Consider the following 24023-nt stretch of genomic DNA (forward strand, 5'->3'; position numbering starts at 1 on the left):
AGAGTCGGTCACGACTGGAGCTAATGGTCAGGGGTCCCTTTAACTTTACCTTACACATTCCCCTAATAGTGCTTTTCTATGCTGCCATTGGATTGGTTGGAAGGATCATTTTATGCAGACACATATTGAGGACCTTAACTAGGCAGGTGTGAGAAAAGGACAGAAGGGGGGAAAAGATATTCCATACAATAAGGAAACAAATTTCTAGCCAGCTCCAAGTCAATTTAAATGCTTTATTTTCCCAGTAGAAGTCTTCAAATATCTGTAAATAGAACAAAATGTTTTCTGCATTATGTCTATTCAGCCAGGAATGACAGAGATGAGTTGTACTGTCTAGCCCCCATGAACCCTGGAGGAAAACAGCATGGGGTCACTATATTGGCAGCATGTTATTTACTTTACATATAGTCATGAAGGAAGGAGGAGAGATTTCATGGACATTTTCCATTCTCATTGGAGCTGCAGCTGTGGCATGCTATCCTATCCTGACCCTTAAGGTCATTTTCCCTCTTGGGGACTAAGCAAGATAACAAGCATCAGAGGTCAGTATGTGCATGAGCATAATTCAGGGGACATAGTAACTGTATAAAACAATAAAATGCATCTTCATTAAAAGATGAAGTTAGATTTTTTTTTTCATACTTTTCTTTGCATTATACGTTCTCTACTATTTAGCTCAGGCCTCAAGACAATTATGTAGCATTTAGGGAAAAAGATGCAAGCCAGTAATCCAGCACTAGAGGACAGGATGGAGAAGATCTCCACAGCCACCATGTATTTTCCTTTGGTGCTTAGGTAGGTTGGTACAAATGATAACCACACACTACAAAACACCAACATGCTGAAAGTTATAAATTTGGCCTCATTGAAACTGTCAGGCAATTTCCTGGCTAGGAAAGCCACAATGAAGGTGACAATGGCCAGGAAGCCAAGATAACTAAGGACACAGTAAAACATGGTAGCCGAACCCTCATTACATTCCAATATGATTTCCCACTTCAATGAGTGCATGTCCACATCTGGGAATGGAGGGTAAATACTTAACCAAATAGTACATATATTAGTTTGAATAAAGGTGCAGGAAAGAACAATCGAATTTGTCAGTCCTTTCCCCACCCATTTTCTTGTTTTAGATCCTGGTTTGGTTGCCATAAATGCGAGAACCACAGTGATAGTCTTTGCCAAAATGGTAGAAAGGGCCACAGTGAACACCATGCCAAAAATGATTTGCCGGAGAAAACAGGCCACCTTTCCAGGCTTGCCAATGAAGAGCAAAGAGCAAAGGAAACAGAGGAGTAGGGAGATGAGGAGGGTGTAAGTGAGAGTCCAGTTGTTGGCTCTGACTATGGGAGTGTCCTTGTATTTCATAAAAGTTTGAAGTATTGCTATTGTGATGAAAGAGAAATAAATGTTTAAGATAGCCAAGACAATCCCCAATTCATCTTTGTAAGACAGGTAGCTTAGAACTTTGGGAATGCATTGAGTTTGGTCCTTGTTGTGATACTGATCTTCTGGGCAATTGACACAGGCGTCCATATCTAGGGGGAAAAGGAAGAGCTTTAAGTGTTTGTTGTTGTTGTTATTATTATTCATTTTATTTTTAAAAAGCTCGGATAAATGTAATTGCATGCATTACAAGCTCCTGGAGAGTTTCTCATTGTGTTGGAGATATGATTGGCTGGGGCATAGGATGGGCATCTCAGTAGCCATATTTAAGCAGCAGAGGGAGGCCTGCTTTGCCCCATCTTCTCTTTTTATTTTTAATAAGCATTTGGTCTGTCATGATGCTGACAGTTTTTATATTTCCTGTATCTTTAATGAATTGTTTCTTTTTGCTTAGTTGCTTGCTGCTTTTTGAAATCAGTGAACCCTAGATTATTCAAGAGATAAACATATGGGAGCCACCCTATATACACATGCAAAGGTTGCACATTCTTCAAATGAGTGCACGATAAGTATGTTGCATTATCAACATTCCTTGATATCACTGTATGTTATGTCTCCTACCCTTCTGGCCTGAGACCATCCCTTCTGGACATAAAGCACAATCGTAGCAGCAAAATTTCTGCCCCTCCTTCTTTTTCCTGCTGTATCCAGGATAGCAGTAGTCATTGCACACTGAAAGCGGCAGCACCTGTACAGAAGTATGAAGGATGATTAGTGTTTCTTGAAACCTCTATATGGTAGGCTGTTGACATTGACTGAGAGCAGAAGAGATGCCAATGAATTTTCCCCAAACTTCAAGCACTTGTTTATACCTGCCTCAACCAGAATTCTCTTTCAGCTTGAAATGAAAAACAGATAAGAAATTCAGTTTCTCTGGCTGACATAAGTTTTGCAGGGGCAAAAAATAAGATATCTCTTAGCCATCCTAGGCATTTTCCAGCCTGGGACAATCTCATCCAGTTGAGTTTTATCAAGTCATGCTAGAGCTCTGCAAAGCTGACCTGCTTGGGCTGCCAGAGATTTCATGATCTGAACGTATTTTAATAGCATTAAAAGGGGAACACAACCAGGTGTTTTATTTTGTTTTATCAACAACCTTATTTAACATAATTTGATCACAAAACAAGTGACATTGTTGGGGAGGAAGGCTTCTTTAAAGAGAAGAAAATAAAGGAATGAACACATGAAGTCAAAAATATATCATGAGCGCACTCAAGAAGCAGAATAATGCAGGTGAAATAAACAAGTTTGATCTATTCACATTTTTCATCATTACCCAGAAAGGGAAAAAAAGGTGTAATTTATTCATTTAAAAAATGCTACCCTGCACAATTCATCACATGAAAAGCAGGCTTTTATGGCTAACCTGGTTAAAGCTTTGATGCCAAACAATTTGGTCGTCATTAATTGTTAACATTTTGTCTGGAGGAGCCTGAGGTTCTAGTCTTCCAACTTTCACTCTGGTTATTGAGCCATTGGGGAACACCACCCAGTTTGTAACATCAAAACCTACAACGAGCTCTCCATTTTCATCAAAACACACAGAATCTCCAGCACTGTTATTGAATATGGTGCTCCTTAGAAAGTGATGGACCAGGTTAAAAAAGAATATGAACAAAGAGACAGCTAAGTCTTGAATGTATTTCAATGGACATCCCATTGAAATATATTTTGAGAGGTTACGGGCAGGTGACGACTTTACAATTCCAATTGATATTCATCTACATTTGCCTCCAAGTGAGTGGCTAAAGAAACATTTTGAATCAAATTGTATTGAAAAACAAAGAAGAAAAGAAGAAAACCACCAATGGATTCTTTAAAGGCTGACTTAAGATTTATCTTTACCTTTGAATAATAAACTAGCCCTTTTTTTTTTTGCTTATTTTTTTTAAGTGTTGAGATGAAATTACCAGCCATGGTTGTACATCTTGCACTGCCAGTCTGTCTCCTTTTATCATTCTTATGTTTTTGGAGCTATATTTGTATATTGCATGTAAAGCATGTGCCACAGCATAGACAGCATTGTAGACATTGTAGCTGTGGCCAGTCATCTTCATTTCAAACAAAACCCCTGAAATGCTGTCCAGCTTTTCCTCCCCAGTGCAGGTTTTGTTCTTCTTTTCATCCAGCCCCTTAGACATTTTTAATGAACAGCTGAATGTCTGTTCCCAGAAGTCTTGGATGAAACCATCTCCTTTGGCCCAGGCAGGTCTTATGATCTGAATGAACCTTTGGAATCCTAATGGTTGATTTGAATGAACCGTCAATGATATGGAACCATGGAAGGTTTGAATATCCCATATCTTCTGAACAGAGAGTGATGCAAAATCCCAGTGGGATGTAATAATCCACACTTTCCCCAGAGGTGGCCATGCCAAGAAGGGTGCTAGAAACAACAACGTTCTCACAACCTGAAAGGATGGAGGTTCTCCATATACAAAAAACACATTGGCTTTTCTTTGAATGACCATTGCATAGCTTTGCCACTGCTGTATAAGCAACTCTATCAACTCATCCACATAATTCCATTTTGGTAGTCTTACTATGAAGTCATAACAAATGCCATTTTGGGAAAGCATTGGTACAACTGTCTGCAAAAACCTATCCCCTCTGTCATCATCCACAGCCAAGAGCCCAATCCATGTCCATTTGAAATGCTGAAGTAACTTCACGACTCCCATTTGCTGGTGGACTTCATTTGGGACCATCTGGTACAAAAATGGGAATTGCATTTTGGATCCTTGTGGTGGTAAAAATGATCCATAAGTGAGCTGAAATAATAATTTAAAAAATCAAATGAATCATAAGAAGATGGATTATGTTGGAATTCTAGAGATTCAAAGGCTTTTGTAGGCCATTTCACCCAGTGTTCCCAGATAATGCAGGAAATCCAGTTTTAGAGCATTCCGATCTGTTGATGAGTACTCTTTGACTAACCTTTTTAAAAACAAGTTATTTACCACTTAATATTGTTTAGCTCATATTTAACCACTCTGTTAACCAAAATATCATGGGAACTTTTTAAATTGCTAGGCAGAAATCAATATGGTATGCAAAAGTTCTGAAATCTGCATACACATAGCTTACCTGTGGTGTCTTTTGAATTGCTGAAACAATGGCCACATTAGCAGAGATTTCAGATATACTTCCTCCAATGAGAGCTATTAGATTCTTGTTGTGACCTTTGAAATTGGGGACAAATCTATGTTGTGCAGAAAACAGATTGAGGGTGGCCTTATAGGTCATCCTTGCAGTGTAGTAGCTATTGAGGATGTGGAATCCCAGAGAGATATTTGGCAAGATTTTGGGATTCTCATTGATCTCTTTGACAGCAAATGCTAATGCCAGGATCTGCTGGTAGTTCTTTGGCACTGAGCTATAAAAAGCGTTGCAGCTGTTTAGTAATACAACAGCAACAGAAATAACAATTGCAAAATGCTTTTGAACTCTTCATAATTCATCTAAGTCATAATTCATCTAAATGCTTTTAAGATAGCTTAATAAGTGAAGTGGAAAAAAGGTAAGACATCAAAAATAGGTATTTCCCCCATGAATTGTAAAGCACAATGTCAGAATGTTTTAGGATTATTCTGGTGCTTAATCAGCTGTTTCCTTTAGTTACTAGTGTCACTCCCTCTGCCTACAATCGATCTGTGGGACCTATGTCTGTCATATCTTGCTCCCATCAACCCTGACATGTAACTAGGATGCTTGTAGTTGATGGGCGTTCAACAACATCCAAAAAGCCACAGGTTCCCCACTCTCCAGTGTCCTCTCCAGTGATGTTCATATTTTTTTCAATCACTACATTCCTACCATTCAGAATCCCTTTAACCACAGATCCAACAAAGGAAGAAATATGCAGTAAGGTAAAATCAGTTACACCCGGAATCATTCATGTTCTTGCCTATTTCTGTGATTCCCACATGACTAAAGGAATCATGTTTGACTCAGGGTACCTCTGAAGTGCACTTCAAATTTCAGCACTTGTCCCTTTGTGAGATGGGAACAGGCTGAGAAACTGTAATGGTGAAAATTACAGGAGAAATTAAACATGGCAATACTTATAAAATATAATATAAAAAGGAAGAAGATTGGGAATGCATGTGAGAGCTTGCAGATGAAGGGAAATAATGAAAGGAAACAAATTGTGGCAAGAACAGAAATGGTTGTCAAACTAACTAAACAAGGACATAATCTTCCATATCCTATAGAAATGCAAAAGGTCCATTCATTTCAAGCGTGCTGGTGGTGGAAAACATACTACTCATTTGTGCTTATCAGTATAATTTAGAAGGCAACATGTTTAGCTATACCTGTCCGACTGTCTTAGCTATCTTCATAGTTATATGGTTAATGTCCAGATGTATCTGCGACTGAATTTTTAGCACACTAAAAAGGAAGGCTGATTCTTAAGTCTGGTGTTTCATAACCATGTGTTCTCAGCGACTTATGTCTAAACATGTTACAGAATGAGAAACAGAGAAACGACTTACATAGGTTCATTGATCAAGATTTGTGCAGGCTGTTCAGTGAAAAGGAGGTCATCATAGAGAAAGATAACTTGAGAAACAATCCCACCAATGATAAGGTCTCCTGGCTGGTAAAATTCATGAGGAATAGGGAGAGGATCATCATATATGCTGCAGTTAATAGAATGTGTCTTGCATACAGAATGACATAACAGTACGAGCAGCAACACAACCACTAGCATGATTCTGATGACAAAATGTCCTTTCCCAACATAGATTCCCATACTTCCCACTATAGCAGTATATATGGGTATTCCCAACTTTGCTACAGCCTTTCTTGAATGGCTGATGATACTGTGGCTACCGTGGTTTTCAGCTTGGTGTGTAACAAAAACTGTGCACTTGTTCTTATTGTTAATAATAACACCTTGTCCATCAGTATCCCTAAACAGTGAATTATCTTTATCTTCTCGCTTTAAAGGTGAGTGAGAACAGTAAGCTTCCCACTCCCCTCTTTTGAAATCCGTATGTATATAGCTCTTCAGCTATAGGTAACAATGGTTTTGCTTTGTTTGCAAAGGAACCCCCCCCCCCCCCCGCAATATTTTCAATCAATCTTTAAATTATGTAAATTAGAATTTTAAAAGCAGTTATGATAAAATAGACAAGATACTGGCCAATAAGAAGAATGCTATGAAGCATTGTACATGGGTGTTCGTGAGTGAATTAAAACCAGCTTAATGAGGTCCTAATTTTCATGGTAAGACACTGGAAAGTGCAACGTCAAGTGGCAAGCGGAAAGGATCAAGTAAAATGGATATTCATAGTATGATCTGAGGAATGAAAAAATAGATGGATTCAGGAGGTGGAAACATATCCTAATATATAAACTGGGAATGTTCAAAGGAAAGAGTGACACAGCTCAGCCTACTCCTAGATTCAGTTCGGATGAAGGTTTTATAACCATGCCCCCCCCTACTGATTGTTGATCATGTTAATGGGCTCCAGATGTCCATAGTGAAAGAAGATGGAAAACTGTAATTTTGGCATAGTTGGAATAATTATCACTTCCCTACTTATCCTTTGCAGTTGGATGATGCATGACAAAATTGCCAGGAGGCCCCACGCCTTTAAATCATACAACTATTATTTTTCTTTGGGAAATAAAATAGAAAGTGACACAAGGCTGAGTTAGCCCAGGCTGCTTCTGTCCAGAGCAAGAGTTAAATTCAACCACACCTCACTCATATTTGATACAGAAGAGAATTAGAGATAGTCTCTCGGGATTCCACTAAGAACAGGCACTGCTGTATACTAATGAAGCTTGGCTGTCACAGAGCCCAGAGTGGCCTAGACCCTCTAACTACAGTCAGTATCATCATCATCATCATCAATAACAACAACAATATCAAAACCAAGAAAGAGGTTCTTCTTTCCATGCTACCCTCCTACAATGATTAACAATGCACTGTCCAGAGTAACAATACATACACATTACCACACTATTGAGAATAAGATGGAAGCCCATATTTAAATTCAGTCATAGCCTTGGGAAGTTGAAGCTTTATGGTAGGTGCATCTCTTTTCTGCAGATCACGTCCCATTGTATATTTCACAATACTTTGTTATTATAAATGAATTAATTTGATTTGCAGATTATATAATTGCAACATATGCTAACATGTTTATTTTTGCTTTCGTTGTGTTGTAGTTATGCATTTTTCTTATTATAAGTCACCTTGAGCATGGTTCAAACTGTGGAAAGGTGGCATACAATTTTTGGTGTGTATGTAGGTATGTAACAAAATTACTCAAAAGGGAGGTAGATGGGGACCCAGATGCCATCCATGGGGCCTCCTTGGCTTTCTAAGCGCTGTCCACTTGACCTCCTGGTATCACTCACTTCACCTCCCAGGTGCCCCACCAGGTCTAGGTTCCACCAGCCTCCACTAATACAAATCAGTTTCACATACGTTTCACAAATGGGGTCAGCCTCAGAGACATGTAGGTATCCATTTTCATTTTGAAAGTAACTCATCCAACTAACTGACTTCAATTAATAATTCAGTACATGTGTAGTAAATGACTTTACTGTGACTGTGACTTTATTGTTTGTAACTGATGTTTGTGAAACCAGGGATTTATGTATTTAGGATAAAGTTAAATTTTTATGGCTTTATGGCTGTGTAACAGAATGCAGGTCCGGCCTCTGTCACTGCCCTCATGATTTGAGATACCTTTCATTCCCAATTTATTCCCATCATGAATTGAGCTATATAAGGATGAGGAAAAACATTACAAGAAGAATCAGCTGTGGGTCCTATTTCAATCTCTCTGGAATTGCATATGTAGATAATTTGTGCACAGAATCAAGATGGGGTCACTATAGGTAATCTGAGCTCAATGATTTGAGCAGGGATGTCTGCATAGGCAAGTATTCCTGCTCTAAGATTTCTAAATTAAAAAGTTCTACATGCAGAATGAAAAGCAGTGGCAAGGGAAAGGGGACTGACACAGTGGACCTGTGTCATTTTGAGAGGAACTGATTGATTGATGCAAGCCTATCCTGGCTTGCATTTCTCACCTTCAGGATAGGGAAGCAGAAAATGACAGCAGAATCAAGAAGGGCAACCTATTAGTGTGGGCTGTGCCTGGTACAAGCCTACCAACAAGAACAGAGATTTTTGCCTCAGCAAATACACATACTCAAATTCTCACAAGATCTGTAGCATCAGCATTTCCATATATGCACAATGAAGAGGTGGGCACATTCTTTCATTTTGCTTTCCTTATTAGCTGCTCCTTGTTGTTCAGCTCTGGCCTCAGCATAATGATGTAGCACTTAGGAACAAAGATACAAACCAGTAAGCCAGCACTGGAGCATAAGATGGAGAAGGTCTCCACAGCCACCATGTATTTTCCTTTGGTACTTAGGTAAGTCGGAATAAATGACAACCAAACACTGCAAAAGACCAACATGCTGAAAGTGATGAATTTTGCTTCATTGAAACTATCTGGCAACCTCCTGGCTAGGAAAGCCACAAAGAAGCTGACAATGGCCAGTGAGCTCATATAGCCCAAGACACAGTAAAACATGGTAACTGAACCCTCATTACATTCCCATACAATTTTGCCATTTATTGAGTGCATGTCCCTATCTGGGAATGGAGGGGAAGTACTTAACCAAAGAGTACAAATGCCTGTTTGAATGGAGGAGCAAGAAAGGACAATAGAATTTGCCAGTCCTTTCCCCACCCATCTTCTCATCCTGGATCCTGGTTTCGTTGCCATGAATGCTAGAACCACTGTTATGGTTTTGGCCAAAATGCTGGAAAGGGCCACAGAGAAGATGATGCCAAAGGCTGATTGTCGGAGAAGGCAGATGACCTTTCTAGGTTGTCCAATGAAGAGGAAGGAGCAGAGGAAGCAAAGGAGGAGGGAGATGAGGAGGGTGTAGGTGATGGTCCGGTTGTTGGCTTTGACTATGGGAGTGTCCTTGTGCTTCACAAAAGTTCCAAATACTAAAGTAGTGATTAAAGAGAAAGAAATGGCAAAGAGCGATAAAATGAACCCCAAAGTTTCTTTGTAAGAGAGGTAGCTTGGCACCCTGGGGAGGCACTGAGTTTGGTCCTTGTTTGCATACTTATCATCAGGACAATTCACACAAGCATCCATATCTGAAAAAGAGGAAGAACTATTTAGATATTTCAATATATTGACAAACATCCATCAAATGGATTCCATAGTAGCAGCCAATGAAAGAGTCTCTTTTCCGCATTCTTGACGTTTTTTAACTTGAGCTGGTGGACTACAGTGATTGAGTGATTTTATGTAGACTAGGAAATCTCTCATTAAATAATAGTTTGTGCTTTCTACATAGATAGTAATTTTATTATGTGGTGAATAATGTTATATTTCAAGCTGTTTCCATTTGATTTTTGAAGAACTTTAGTTTGAATGTACATAAAGCAGCTCCAAGCATACTTGCATGACATGGATTATTTAGATGAATTACAGTCTTGGTTCAGGCCTGTCTTAAAACAGTTATTTTTGTTAAATAAAATAAATAAAAATAACACTGCCATCTTACTGAAGCTGCAGAAGTCCATATCTCAATAGTTATTGGAATGTTGACCACTTGCAAGTCCCATTATCCTTAAACACTCAAACAGAAAACTCTGGACTCTTCTTGCCACATTTGCCTAGAGATACAGCTCTTGCCTAATGCAAAATTCTCTTTGCAAAATGGAAATCATTACACTAGCTTTAAACTTCAATGCATACAAACATTACATTTCATGTATATCAATCTTATGTCTTCAACATTATGTCCCCTACCCTTCTTGTCAGAGATCATCCCTTCTGGACACGGAGCACAACCATAGCAGCAAAATTTCTCTCCCTCCTTTTTTTTCCTGCTGAAGCCTGGATAGCAGTTGTCATTGCACACAGAAAGAGGCAACACCTTCATGAAATCATAAAAGAGAGACTAGCCATGAGAAAATAAGAGCATGTTTTGACAGGAAAGATGCTGTGAAACTTCTCCTAAACCAAGGCAAGATTTGCCAGGAAGAGGAGCATAGGAAGAATCAGATCTTGGGCTCAGGTGGTGTTATGACCCCAGTCCCTGCTCATCCACATATACAAGTAACTTTCTCAGCCAAGGTTCAGTGAGCTGCAGCTGACTGAGCCAATCCATATGTAAGTCCCTCCAAAGGAGCATTTTGGGAGGTGTAGTGGGGGGCAAGACCAGATAGGCAGAACCTAGGCTGGATCTTAAATTCATTCATTTTGGTCATATGACCTGGCAATCAGCACAGAACACTATTTTAAGTGTCTTCTTTCCCCTTTGCTGGGCTTAGAGCAGACCCTCCAAGTGTCCCTATTTTCCAGGGACACCTCTGATTTAGAGAAGCCATCCCGGTTTCTGATTTGATCCCAGAATGTCCTGCTTTTCATTAGGATGTCCCTATTTTCATTGGAGAAATGTTGAAGGGTATGACGCCCCAAGCCGTCTGAAGGCAATCCTGTATAGGGAAGTTTTCTTAATGTTTAATGTTTTCTTATTATTTTATGTATGTTGAAAACTGCTCAGAGTGGCTGGGGCAACCCAGTATGATGTGTGGGGTATAAACAGTAAAATTATGGAACGGGACGTCCCTATTTTCATTGGGTAAATGCTGGAGGGTATGCACAGAGCAGCAGCAGCAGCAGATTTGCTTTAAATCAGGACTTGAATCTGGGATATTTAAAATACAGTTTAAAATACACCAGTGTGCTTTATGCCAGCTTCTTTTATATGCAATTGCTCCCTAAGTTGATATGCGACCTTCAGGAATCTTTAAAGCTTGCCAGAAGGTTTTCTTTGTTTTACTTATATATTTCTGTATTTGCCAGTCCCCACCAGCACTCTTGGCTGCTCTATTTTAGGCCACCTAGAGTTTCCACACTGTCTTTAAATGTAGTCCTCCTGCAAATAATCAATTGCAGTGATACAAGTAGGATGTTACCAGAACATGAATGTGTTGCAAGGCTATCTCTGTCCAAACAGGGTTATAGTTAGTGTAATAAAAGATGGGCTGTACCACTGTGTGCACCTATGCCTGAAGTGAAAAGGTGGGATCAAAGAACACCCCCAAATTATGAATGTGCTCTTCTAGGAGGCGTGCAACCCTGTCCAAGAAAGTGTGAATCCCTCCTAACTGGGTAGACAAACTACATATAAATTGTATTCCATCTTCCCTGGTTGAAGTTCCATTTTATTAGTCCTCATTAATTTGATGGGTCTTCCATGAATAGCATAGAATACATGACAAAACTGAGCATAGAAAACATGCCTTGTAAGTGGAAATATTTAGCCCAGCCTATATATTGCTTTGTATTGAATTTGAATTGGTTTTACATACAAAACTGTTACTAATTGTTTGTACACATGAAAGTCTTTTTTTTATTTAGACGATTTTTTACAGTCTTTTTAATGTATGAAACTGTATAAACATTTTTATTGCTGATGTTCATGTTATTCATGTTATTGCTTTGATTTAATCATTTTATTGCTTTGATTTAACAAATAATTAAGGCAAGGATCCACAATGATATCTTACCTGATTAAATACTTGATGCCAGACAATTTGGCCATCATTAATGGTTAACTGTTTGCCTGGAGGAGCCTGAGGTTCCAACCTTCCAATTTTGACTCTAACCACCGAGCCATTGGGGAACATTACCCAGTTTGTAATATCAAATCCTGTAACCAATTCTCCATTTTTATTGAAGCTTACAGTATCCCCAGCACTGTTATTGAATGAAATACCTTTAAGAAACTGATGGAACTAGATAGGAAGAAAATGCAAACAGGCAGAAGACTCTGAATGAGATTCATGAAACCATGTCTTAACGAACCACTGGATTATTCTTTTTGAATAGTATATGTGGTAACTTCATATATCAAGATAAAATTTCCTTGTATTTCTCCACAAGGGACATTGTGGGTCACCAATTATGTACAGCAGCAACAACAGTAATAATTATATTAAGACAACATTTTGCAATGTGGCTGGAACTACTTATCCAAATTGATTTCCAAACTCCCAGAATGTAGTTGAATTAGTTTAGGAAGCTGTAGAGTTCTACTTCTGCATCATAAGCTAGTTTCTTATTTTCTTTTTAAAAAATATGTTGCATTATAATTACCTGCCATGGTTGCACATTCTGAAATGTCAGTTTCTGCCCTTCCAATCTTCTATGCTTGGATCTGAATTTATTTATGGCATGCAAAGTATGTGCCACAACATAGACAGCATTGTAGACATTGTAGCTATGGCCAGTCATCTTCATTTCAAACAAAACCCCTGAAATGCTGTCCAGCTTCTCCTCCCCAGTGCAGGTTTCGTTCTCCTTTAATGAGCAGCCAAATGCCTGTTCCCAGAAGTCCTGAATAAAGCCATCTCCTTTGGCCCAGGCAGGTCTTACCATCTGAATGAACCTTTGGAATCCCAATGGCTGATTTGAATGAACTGTCAATGATATGGAGCCATGGAATGTCTGTATATCCCAAATCTTTTGAAAAGAAATAGATGCAAAATCCCAGTGGGATGTAATAACCCACACTTTACCCAGAGATGGAAAAGACAAGAAAGGTGCTAGAAACAGCAATGTTCTCAACATTTGAAAGGATGGAGGTTCTCCATATACAAAAAACACATTGGCTTTTCTCTGAGAGACCATTTCATAGTTTTTCCACTGCTGTATGAGCAAATCTACTAGCTCATCCACATAATTCCATTTTGGTATTCTTACTATAAAGGCATCACAGATGCTATTCTGGGAAAGGATTGGCACCATAGTCTGTAAAAACCTGTCCCCTTTGTCATCATCCACAGCAAAGAGTCCAATCCATGTCCATCTGAAATGCTGAAGTAACTGCACAACACCTATGTTTTGTTGGGCTTCATTTGGGACCATCTGGTACAAAAAAGAGAATAGCAGTTTTTCATCCTGGACTGGCAAGAATGATCCATAAGTGAGCTAAAATAAAACATTCCAAGTTATAAGAGTGCTTTATCATTCATTCATAGAATTGCACTAGCTCCTACATCTCATTAAAATCCCTGTATTATGCAGAGTTTTCCACAATTAAACCATACCCAGGAGTTGCCTGAATAATCTCTGCAACAGTCCTCTAGCAAGATGGAGCCCACCTACTTCTTGTCAATTGGTTGACTGTCCTTACTAGATATTTTTCCTCATATTGAATCAAAATCTATATTTATCATCTGCATTTGTAGAAAAAAAGTTTTTACCTCTTCTATGGTTTGGCAATTCAAGTATCTGAAGCTTGTTATATTGGCTCCCCTTAACTCTCTTCTCTTCTTTGCCAAATATACCCAATTCCTTCAACATTTTTCACAGAATGTTGTTCCATTTCCCTGATCATTTTCACAGTCCACTACTGAATCTGTTCCAATTTGTCTACATATCCCTCTTACAGTGTTGTACCAAGAATTGGAAATGTTCTGACTAGTAGAAATAAAGTAAAACCAACACTGCGTGTGATTTGGAAATTATAATTCTACTCAAGTCTACTAAATTTTAATCTAGTAAGATGATTTTGAATTTCATTCCTGCCTCCTGAGGTATCAGCTACCCTTCCCAGTGTTCTGTCATCTAAAAATTTGATGTGTTCCCTTTCCCCTGCCATCTACATCACTGAGATTTTTAAGCTTATCAAGCCCACAACAGATCCCTGTGTCACTCTCCTTGAAACTTGTTTAATGTGGAACTTTTGGTAAGTACTTTTAGAATACTGTTTTCCACTGAGATGTGAATTTATCAGATTATATTATATTTAAGCTCTGATTTAATCAGTTTGCTAACCCAAATGCAACAAGGGATGTGGTAATAAAATATAATAATAAAATAAAATGGTATGCCAACGTTGTGAAATCTTCATATCCCTATGCACATAGCCTACCTGTGGAATCTTTAGGCTTCCTGAAACAATGGCTATATTGGCAGAGATTTCAGAAATACATCCTCCAACGAGAGCTTTCAGATTATTCTGTTTATGACACTTGAAGTTGGGGGCAAAACTATGTTGTGAAGAAAGTAGGCTCAGAGTGGCCTTATAAGTCATTCTTGCAGTGTAGTAGCTATTGAGGATGTGGAATCCCAGAGAGACATTTGATAAAATTGTTGGAGTTTCATTGATCTCTTTGACAGCAAATGCTAAGGCCAGGATGTGCTGGTAGTTTTTAGGCACTGAGCTGCAGAAAGAGTTACAGCAGTTTCATCAAGCAAAAACAAACACATTTGTGGTCTTCTTTATCACTCATCTATGTTCTTTCAAGACCATAACAGAGTGAAATTGTTGCAGGGTCTACTGGGAGGGGCACATCATAAGCATCTTGCTTCAATTGTTATTGCAGACACAAATGCAACTAAACTTTACTCAGAGTATACCCATTGAAATTATTGGTCCTAAGTTAGTTGTATCCATTGATTTAAATGGCTCCTTTCTGAGGATGACTAACATTGCATACAACACTTGGTTAGCATGAAAAACGGACACTTAATATATTGAGGATTGTTTGTTGCTTCAAAGGAAATGTCTTACTCTGAAAAGGTTCTCAGTGGGCTCTCTTCAGTATGTCCTAAATCTCTTCACAAACATTCTACTCTACATTTGGATATATAGCTTCCCTTCTCCCTTCTGCCTTTTCCTGGTTAGGACTCAGCAGTGTAGGAGGCAAGCAGAAAACCACTCAGACCCCAAGGGCATCATCCAGCAAGTAGTTTTTCTACGCAAACTCTATTGCAATACACAGAACCCCCCTGTAAGGTGGGATTTACTAGTGGTTTCTATGCAACAAAATAAGGAGGGTTAAAATAAAGATTAATCAAATGTTGCTGGGATGCCATATTTTTCTCACCTCTCCCCAAAATAAAGAATTATGTAAGCCCCGTGTTGCATAGTTGTGTGTTGTCAGTTACTTTAGTCTGAAAATATGAAAGAGGGAGAGAGAGAGAAATAATGCCTCACATGGGTTCATTAATCAAGACCTGTCCAGGTTGTTCAGTGAAAGAGAGATTATTGTAGAGATAAAGGACTTGAGAAACAATTCCACCGATGAGAAGGTCTCCTGGTTGATAAAAATTATGAGGTATAGGTTGGGGATCATCAAATATGCTGCAGTTAATATGTATCTTGCACACAGAATGACACAGCAGCACCAGCAGTATCACCAACAACAGCATGGTCCGGTTGACAAATTTCCTCCTCCATATATAAATCCCCATGTTTCACCTCAGCATTAGATGTGGCTATTATTTGTTTTGCTGATGGTAAATTATATCATTATACTTATTTACAGCTTGACAACTTGGGGAAGCTGTGTACCTGTGCCCTGATATTATATTTCATATTGCTCCTTGTCCATCAGCACCCCTGAACAACATATTCTTTTTATATTCTCAATTTATCCTCTAGAATTAAGTGAAAACTAGACATTTCCCCCTTCATTTTAGAATCCTCATATATGCCTTTTCAGGAACAAGTACAAATAAATTTAATGTGGTGTGCGAAGAAAAGAAAAGAAACATCAACAACTCTTGGTTAAGTAAATTGACATAATTTTGTACTGGAAAAAAGAAAAAGCAGTTATGATGAAAAACAATACAGCAATGACCTCTATGGAGAGTGGTACAAAATATTTCTCCAAATGAATGAAATATAAATTATGGTAAGGAAACATGCAGGGTGTTAATTAAAACTTTGTTAATGAGATCCAATTGTTACAGGGAAAAAATGGGCAGTTGAAGATTAATTGGTGGAGTAGAAATGATGAGGAACAGAGATATTCATAATATTTGGGCTAAAAATCAGTGAAGAATCATCCGGTGGAAGCATGTCCTTTGGAGGGGGTGACCGTTCAACAGAGTGATAGAACCCTGCATATGCTTAGGTCCAGTTCTGAACAACCTGAGTGTTTTGTAGCTTCTTAAAGATGCTGATTGTTGATCTTGCTAACAGGATCTGAATGCCCATTGTGTCCAAATATGGAAACTTGTGATTCTGATAATGATAGAGATGATTATCATTCCCCCAGTGTGCTGTTTGCCTTTGAAACTGCATAACGTGTGGCAAAACTGCTAGCTTCTCCACTCCCCCATACCTCACCAGGATCTTAAAACTATTAACATCTTAAATCTATTTTTTTTGAGGGATAATTAGAAATCCAGTATCCTCCTATGTCCAGTATGCTTATACCGAGACTTAAAGGTCAGCCACAAAACTCATACTTGACATAACTGGAAGGGCTGGGTTTAAATGCAGAGTCAAATGCCTGGAGGTATTTGAGGTTCATCTTCATGCTGATGAGTACACCTCCTTGAATGACTTCCAATTCCTGTTTGTCCTGTTTATATTTAACATTATTTTTACAGATTATTTAAGCAGTAAAAACCATATGCATGACATAAGAAATAAGCTTATATAGCTCAGTATTGGGACTGACAGCAGGGCTACTAAATTTTCAGGTCAAGGCCCTTCTGCTTAATCCTTCTGACAGGAGCTGGAAGGGCCTCAATGGGCAGGCAAAGGGCCCTGTCAGTGGTGGGGGCTACAATCTACAATCTACAATCCCTTTTCTGCAGTCTTTGGGAGTACAGGGAAAGGAGGAGACAGGAGGAAAAACCAGAGGAGATTGAAATGAGTTAAAAATGCAACAATATATTGTTTGTTAATGAGGAGTTTAGCCCATCTGCCCTTTGGAGTGTGCCCCAAGAAACTTGATTCAAAATCTCCATTTTGTCCAGTATGGAACTGTGAGAACTCTGGACTCTAGTGGAGGAAAGTTGTATTCTCTACTAACTGACCTCATTTTACATGGATCCATCAGTGTGATTCTTGCTCCATATATATAAAAAAATGTGATAACTCAAGAACTTATTTAGAAACCCTGTACTATGTACTGAAGCATTGCCTACTCCTACCAGTAGATACATTTGCATTCATTAGTTTACATTAAGACTAAGAAATAAAAGTATACTGGGGTATAGTGGGGCCAGCTTGTGAGGGTGATGGGGGGGGGGCAACATTGTGTGCACAACATCAAGACATCGGCAGGAGGAAGGGGAGAAGGAACTGGCCACTGGAACTGCGCTATGCACTTTGCCTCTATGCTTTTTGGACATGGGGTGCTGGCCACAACCCCAAAAATATAGGGGGCACAAAACTGCTCAGCCTTCAGGAGCTGACGCCCCTGCTGAGATACTTTATATTATACTGTGATTTATAGAGGTACTGCAGTGTAGAGGTTTAAAATGGTAAGACTGTTGGGCAAGGACTTGAGAGACCTGGATTCTTATTTTGTTGAATGATGTATTCTACGTGTAACAACAACAACAATGGTGATTGTGATCCTGCCCTTTCCCAAACTGCCCTTTCCCAAACTGGGACTCAAGGAGATTTACATAAATTAAAACAACACAAATAAGATACAGAAAGCTAAAAACATATAAAAGACGACTATTTTAAAAAGTGCTTAAAATGTAATATAATGAAACTAATAAAAAATAAATGTATTAAATCTATTAAAATATATGAAATATATTAAAATAAATCTATTAAAATACAGATAACAGCAAAGGACTATTGAAAGCTCTTTCCATACAAAAACAATCCTCTATCTACTAATACGAGATCCTCCCTTAACTGAATAGGGAAATAAGCCACAGAAGGGTTGGCTTAGTATTGCAACAAAATTACTCAAAAGGGAGGAGTCCCCTAAGCCCTGTCCACTTGACTTTCTGGTACCACTCACTTGACCTCCTAGGCGTCCCACCAGGTCTAGGTTCCACCAGCCTCCACTACTACAAATCAGTTTGATATATGAGTTATACTAAATGGGGATGCGGGTGGCGCGGTGGGTTAAACCACAGAGCCTAGGACTTGCCTATCAGAAGGTCAGCGGTTTGAATCCCTGCAACGGGGTGAGCTCCCGTTGCTTGGTCCCTGCTCCTGCCAACCTAGCAGTTCGAAAGCACGTCAAGTGTCAGTAGATAAATAGGTACCGCTCCAGTGGGAAGGTAAACGACGTTTCCGTGCGCTGCTCTGGTTTGCCAGAAGTGGGTTAGTCATGCTGGCCACATGACCTGGAAGCTGTACGCTGGCTCCCTTGGCCAATAAAGCGAGATGAGCACCGCAACCCCAGAGTCGGCCACGACTGGGCCTAATGGTCAGGGGTCCCTTTACCTTTACCTTAAATGGGGTCAGCCTCAGGGACATGTAGGTATCCACTTTCATTTTGAAAGTAACTCATCCAGCTAATTGACTTCAATTAATACTAGAGTACATGTATAGTAAATGACTTTAATGTAACTGTTACTTTTTTGTTTGTAATTGATGTTTGTGAAACCAAAGATTTACATCTTTAGGATAAACTTGAAATGTTAATGGTTTTATGACAAGATGCATGGTTGGTTTGAGATCAGAAAGTTGTGGAAGGTCTGCAGGTCTGGCCTCTGTCACTGCCCTCAGGATTTGAGATGGATTTGAGATACCTTTCATTTCCAATTGATTCCTAACATGCTTCCTGCAAGGAGCTTCCTGCAGCCAATCAGAAGCAGCACTTTAGTTTTCTTTTGTTTCGGAAGTTGGATGGACTTCCGGAATGGATTCTGTTCGACTTCCGAGGTACGACAGTATAAGGATGAGGAAAAACATTAATAAATGAATCAGCTATAGGTCTCATTTAAATTTTTCTGGAACCAGCCAAAATAGGAGCAGGAAGGGTGCTATTTGTGACACATTGACTGTTGTGCCTGCTTCAAGGCTACATGGGGGGGGGGGGTTGACTAATTACGTTTGCCGAAGCATGCACAAAGAAAAGATGGACACACACATATTTTATTTAGTTTTCCTTATTAGTTGTTCCCTACTGTTTAGCTTGGGCCTCAGCACAATGATGTAGCATTTAGGGAAAAAGATGCAACCTAGTAGTCCAGCACTAGAGGACAGGATGGAGAAAACCTCCACAGCTACCATGTATTTTCCTTTGGTGCTCATGTAACTTGGTACAAAAGACAGCCAAACACTGCAAAACACCAGCATGCTGAAAGTGATGAACTTGGCTTCATTGAAACTGTCAGGTAACTTCCTGGCTAGAAAAGCCACAATGAAACTGAGAGTGGCTAAGGAACCCATATAGCCCAGGACACAGTAAAACATGGTGGTTGAATTCTCATTACATTGTAGTATGATTTTCCCATCCAATGAATGCATGTCTGTATCTGGAAAGGGTGGGAAAGTACTTAACCACAGAATACAAACACCAGCTTGGATTAAGGGACAGGAAACTACAATGTAACTTGCTGGTTTTTTGCCAACCCATTTTCTCATCCTGGCTCCTGGTTTGGTTGCCATAAATACCAGAACCACAGTGATGGTCTTTGCCAATACAGAGGAAAGGGCCAAAGAGAAGATGGTGCTGAAACCTGTCTGCCGCAGAAGGCAGGTTGCCTTTCCAGGAAGTCCAATGAAGAGCAAGGATGAAAGGAAGCAAAGGAGGAGGGAGATGAGGAGGATGTAGGTGAGGGTCCGGTTGTTTGCTTTCACTATGGGGGTGTCCTTGTGCTTCAAAAAAATTCCAAGGACTAAAGTTGTGGCAAAAAAGAAAGAAATAGCCAGGATAACTAAGATGATCCCTAAATACTCTTTGTAAGAAAGGTAGCTTATAGCTCTTGGAATACACTGGGTTTGGTCCCTGTTGGGATACTGGTCTTCTGGACATTCGTCACAGGCATCCATGTCTTAAAAAAAAGAAGAGAAGTTTAAACATTTCCAAATGTAGAAGAACAATCTAAAGAAATCAGTTCTAAAAGCTAGTGAAACTGCATCCTTTGGAACTCTTGTAGGTTTTTTTTATCTGTCTGTTAAAAGTTACTTAGCCTGCGTTTCAAATGGATTAAAAAATTATCTGTGGATGTTCTTCAAAAAATATTTATTTGTTTGTAATATGAACCACCATTATATCCTTGATTCTATATATATATTATCATTCTCAGAACAAACAAACAAACAGTATCAAACAATATGGTAACTGTGTGCTATCTCTGTACATTATGCCTCCTACCATTTTGGCAAGAGACCATCCCCTTTGGACACAGAGCACAATCATAGCAGCAAAATTTTTCTCCCTCTTTCTTTTTTCTGCTGTAGCCAGGATAGCAGTTGTCATTGCACACAGAAACTGGCAGCACCTGCACAGAAACATGAAGCATGATCAGAAATCAGGAAAGGGGGGGGGTTGTTTTGAGGATGTTAGGCCTCCAAATAGTGAGCTGAACATTAAAGGTAAAGGTAAAGGTACCCCTGCCCGTACGGGCCAGTCTTGACAGACTCTGGGGTTGTGCGCCCATCTCACTTAAGAGGCCAGGGGCCAGCGCTGTCCGGAGACACTTCCGGGTCACGTGGCCAGCGTGACATCGCTGCTCTGGCGAGCCAGAGCCGCACACGGAAACACCGGTTACCTTCCCGCTGGTAAGCGGTCCCTATTTATCTACTTGCACCCGGAGGTGCTTTCGAACTGCTAGGTTGGCAGGCGCTGGGACCGAGCAGCGGGAGCGCACCCCGCCGCGGGGATTCGAACCGCCGACCTTTCGATCGGCAAGTCCTAGGCGCTGAGGCTTTAACCCACAGCGCCACCTGCGTCCCGAGCAGAACATTAGATACATAAAAAATAAATTATTAAATTTTTATACTGCCCTTCAAGAATACATACCACAATAACAACAACAACAACAAAAACAATAACCACACACAAACACTGTTTAAAAGGCCATAGATTGTTTAACAAGCTAAAGTTCTGGAATAAGAGGAATGTTTTTGCCTGGTGCCTAAGGATATGTAACGAAGGCACCAGGTAAGCCTCCTTAGAGGGAGCATTCCACAAATGGGGAGGCACCTCAGAAAAGACCCATTCTCATGTTGCCACCCTCACAGAGTTGGCACAGGAAGATGGGAAAGAGTTGCTTCTTGAGTTATTGTGGTCCTGAGCCATTTAAGGCTTTATAGAACAAAACCAGAACTTGGACTTGGGCCTGGGAAATAACTGGCAGCCAGTGCAGTCAGGCCAGGATTGGCGTTATATACTCTTGTCCCTCTGAACAGCCAAGTCACTGAATTCTGAACTAGTTTCTGAATCATCTTCAGAGGCAGCCCCATGTATAACATGTTGCAGTAATCTAACCTAGAAGTTACCGCACAACACATAGCATAATGTGATAATACTGCCCCTCCACGGATAATGTTGTTATTGGCTTGTGCTTCAAAAGGAAAACCATAAGTGGCGGTGTGTGATCCTAGGTTTGAGCTGATTTCCCACTCTGAAGAAAGGATTTACCAATGAAAGAAAAGATAGAAAATTTAAAAGTCTAAATCTTTACAGTGTGGCTCTCTCCATTAGAACCAAACTTGATTAATCAGTTTAACCAGATTGATTACAAAGAATACTCCAACCCTGAAGATGACAGTTGAAAATGCATTGTTTTCCTTATTTCCAACACACAGAAATAACTAGGAATATGGCAAAAGCCATTGCAGAATAGACCTAGTTTAGGAAGAGACATCAGAAATTTGGCATTATGTAGGTGAAGTTAAAGTAGGTATCATTATTCATTATGGAAATCTTTAGAAAGGATATACTATAAAAGAAGCCAAAGAAGAATGTCACCAAGCACATTTCAATAAGTCTAAGAGCAGGCAGGATATACTTAATCATTTGTCTCTGTGCCTCACCTGATTAAAACTTTGGTGCCAGACAATTTGGTCATCATGAATGCTCAACACTTTGCCTGGAGGAGCCTGAAGCTCCAATCTTCCAACTTTCACTCTGACCACTGAGCCATTGAGGAACATCATCCAGTTTGTAATATCAAATCCTGAAACTAATTCTCCATTGTTATCAAAATGTATTGTTTCTCCAAGACTATTATTGAATATGATGCTGCTTAAAAAGTGATGGACCTTGATTGAAAGGGAATATATATATAAAAAAGGAAAGCTAGGACATAAAACTATTTCAGTGACCTTCACAAAGGTGTGCTATTGGAAAGCAAATGCAGTGGCTCTATATTACTAGTTGTAATTTTCCTTCATTTATCCCAGTATCAAAACTCCCTGTTTTAAAATGACACTGACATTCATTATCCAAATGGATTCGTATAAAACAACAGCAACAACAGTGACAAGTAACCCAATCAATGTTGATAGGATTGTTCTATGAACACATAGAGTTCCTTTCACTGCTCGATCATATATTGAGTTTTAATTACCTGCCATGTTTGCGCATTCTGAAAAAAGAATCTCTCATCTCGCAACAACCTTCTATGCTTCAATCTCAACCTGTATAGGTGATGCAAAGCATGTGCCACGGCATAGACAGCATTGTAGACACTGTAACTATGGCCAGTCATCTTCATTTCAAACAAAATACCAGGAATGCTCTCCAGCTTCTCTTCCCCAGTGCATGTTTCCTTTTCATCTTCTTCCTGCTTCTTTAATGAACAGCTGAATGCCTGTTCCCAGAAATCCTGGATAAATCCATCGCCTTTCACCCCAAAAGGTGTTATCCCCTCAATAAACTTTTGGAACCCTGGTGGCTGATTTGAGTGAGCAGTGAAGGATATGGAACCATGGAAGGTTTGCATATCCCAAGTCCTTTGAAAGGACACCGAGGTGAAATCCCAGTGAGATGTAACAATCCACACTTTACCAAGAGGTGGCCATGATGCACAGAATGTTGCAAATAGAAATATCCTCACAATCTGAAAAGATGGAGGTTCTCCATATACAAAGAATACATTGGCTTTTGTGTCAGTGAGAATGACATAGTTTTCCAAGTTTTCCAAAAGCACGTCCACCATATTCTCCACATAGCTCCATTTTGGTAGTCTTATTATAAAAGCATAACATATGTCATTCTGGGAAAGCATTGGCACCATTCCTTGTAAAAACCTGTCCCCTTTGTTATCATCCACAGCAGCAACTCCGACCCATTTCCACCCAAAATGCTGAAGTAACCGCACAACTCCCGTTTGCTGGTGGGATTCAGATGGTACCATTTGATATATAAATGGGAATAGCATTTTGGAACTTTGTAGTGGCAAAAATGATCCGTAAGTGATCTGAAATAGTATGTGTAAAAATCTGTTTGTTGAATTATCTATCTTAGAATCATCTTAAAGTGGCATGTCTAAGTGACACCTTACAGTCTTGGATATGCACAGTTATTTTCCGAGGAGAACCATTGCGTGGACAGGTGGAGTTCCCAGATCCCGAGCGGTCCCCCCCGTCATGTGGAATAACGACTCAAGACAACGTGCTATGGGATTAAATTGGCCACAACTTTATTAAATTTCAAATGTGGGTAGACCTTGGCTCAGGCATTGGGCGTTCTCCCTCCCCAGTCCCCAGCCGGGGATCTAGGGAGCATCAGGGTTATCCAGTGTGTGTGGGGGATGGGCCAGCTCTGGAGAGCATATGTTCAAGCAGAGATAGCCGCCCCCGTTACGCCGCCGCTGCAGGGGAGAGCAATGACGACCTTT

General features: G+C 39.7%; 2 protein-coding genes across 2 annotated transcripts; both read right to left on the minus strand.

The window, feature by feature from the left end:
* Positions 1-636: 636 nt before the first annotated feature.
* Positions 637-6202, minus strand: LOC307201593 (vomeronasal type-2 receptor 26-like; the record flags this gene model as incomplete). The annotated part of the gene is made up of 6 exons (XM_079950873.1): positions 637-1538; positions 2008-2134; positions 2813-3040; positions 3357-4217; positions 4534-4840; positions 5943-6202. The coding sequence occupies 6 exons, from the start codon at positions 6200-6202 to the stop codon at positions 637-639; spliced, it is 2685 nt and encodes an 894-aa protein (XP_079806999.1).
* Positions 6203-8693: 2491 nt separating this feature from the next.
* On the minus strand, positions 8694-23342 carry LOC307201594 (vomeronasal type-2 receptor 26-like; the record flags this gene model as incomplete). Its single annotated transcript, XM_079950874.1, has 8 exons — positions 8694-9595; positions 10257-10383; positions 12023-12250; positions 12612-13445; positions 14392-14683; positions 16719-16834; positions 22216-22443; positions 22752-23342. The coding sequence occupies 8 exons, from the start codon at positions 23340-23342 to the stop codon at positions 8694-8696; spliced, it is 3318 nt and encodes a 1105-aa protein (XP_079807000.1).
* Between the last annotated feature and the right edge of the window lie 681 nt (positions 23343-24023).

The sequence above is a fragment of the Podarcis cretensis genome, assembly GCF_951804945.1.
Source record: "Podarcis cretensis genome assembly, chromosome: 13".
Taxonomy (NCBI): Eukaryota; Metazoa; Chordata; class Lepidosauria; order Squamata; family Lacertidae; genus Podarcis; species Podarcis cretensis.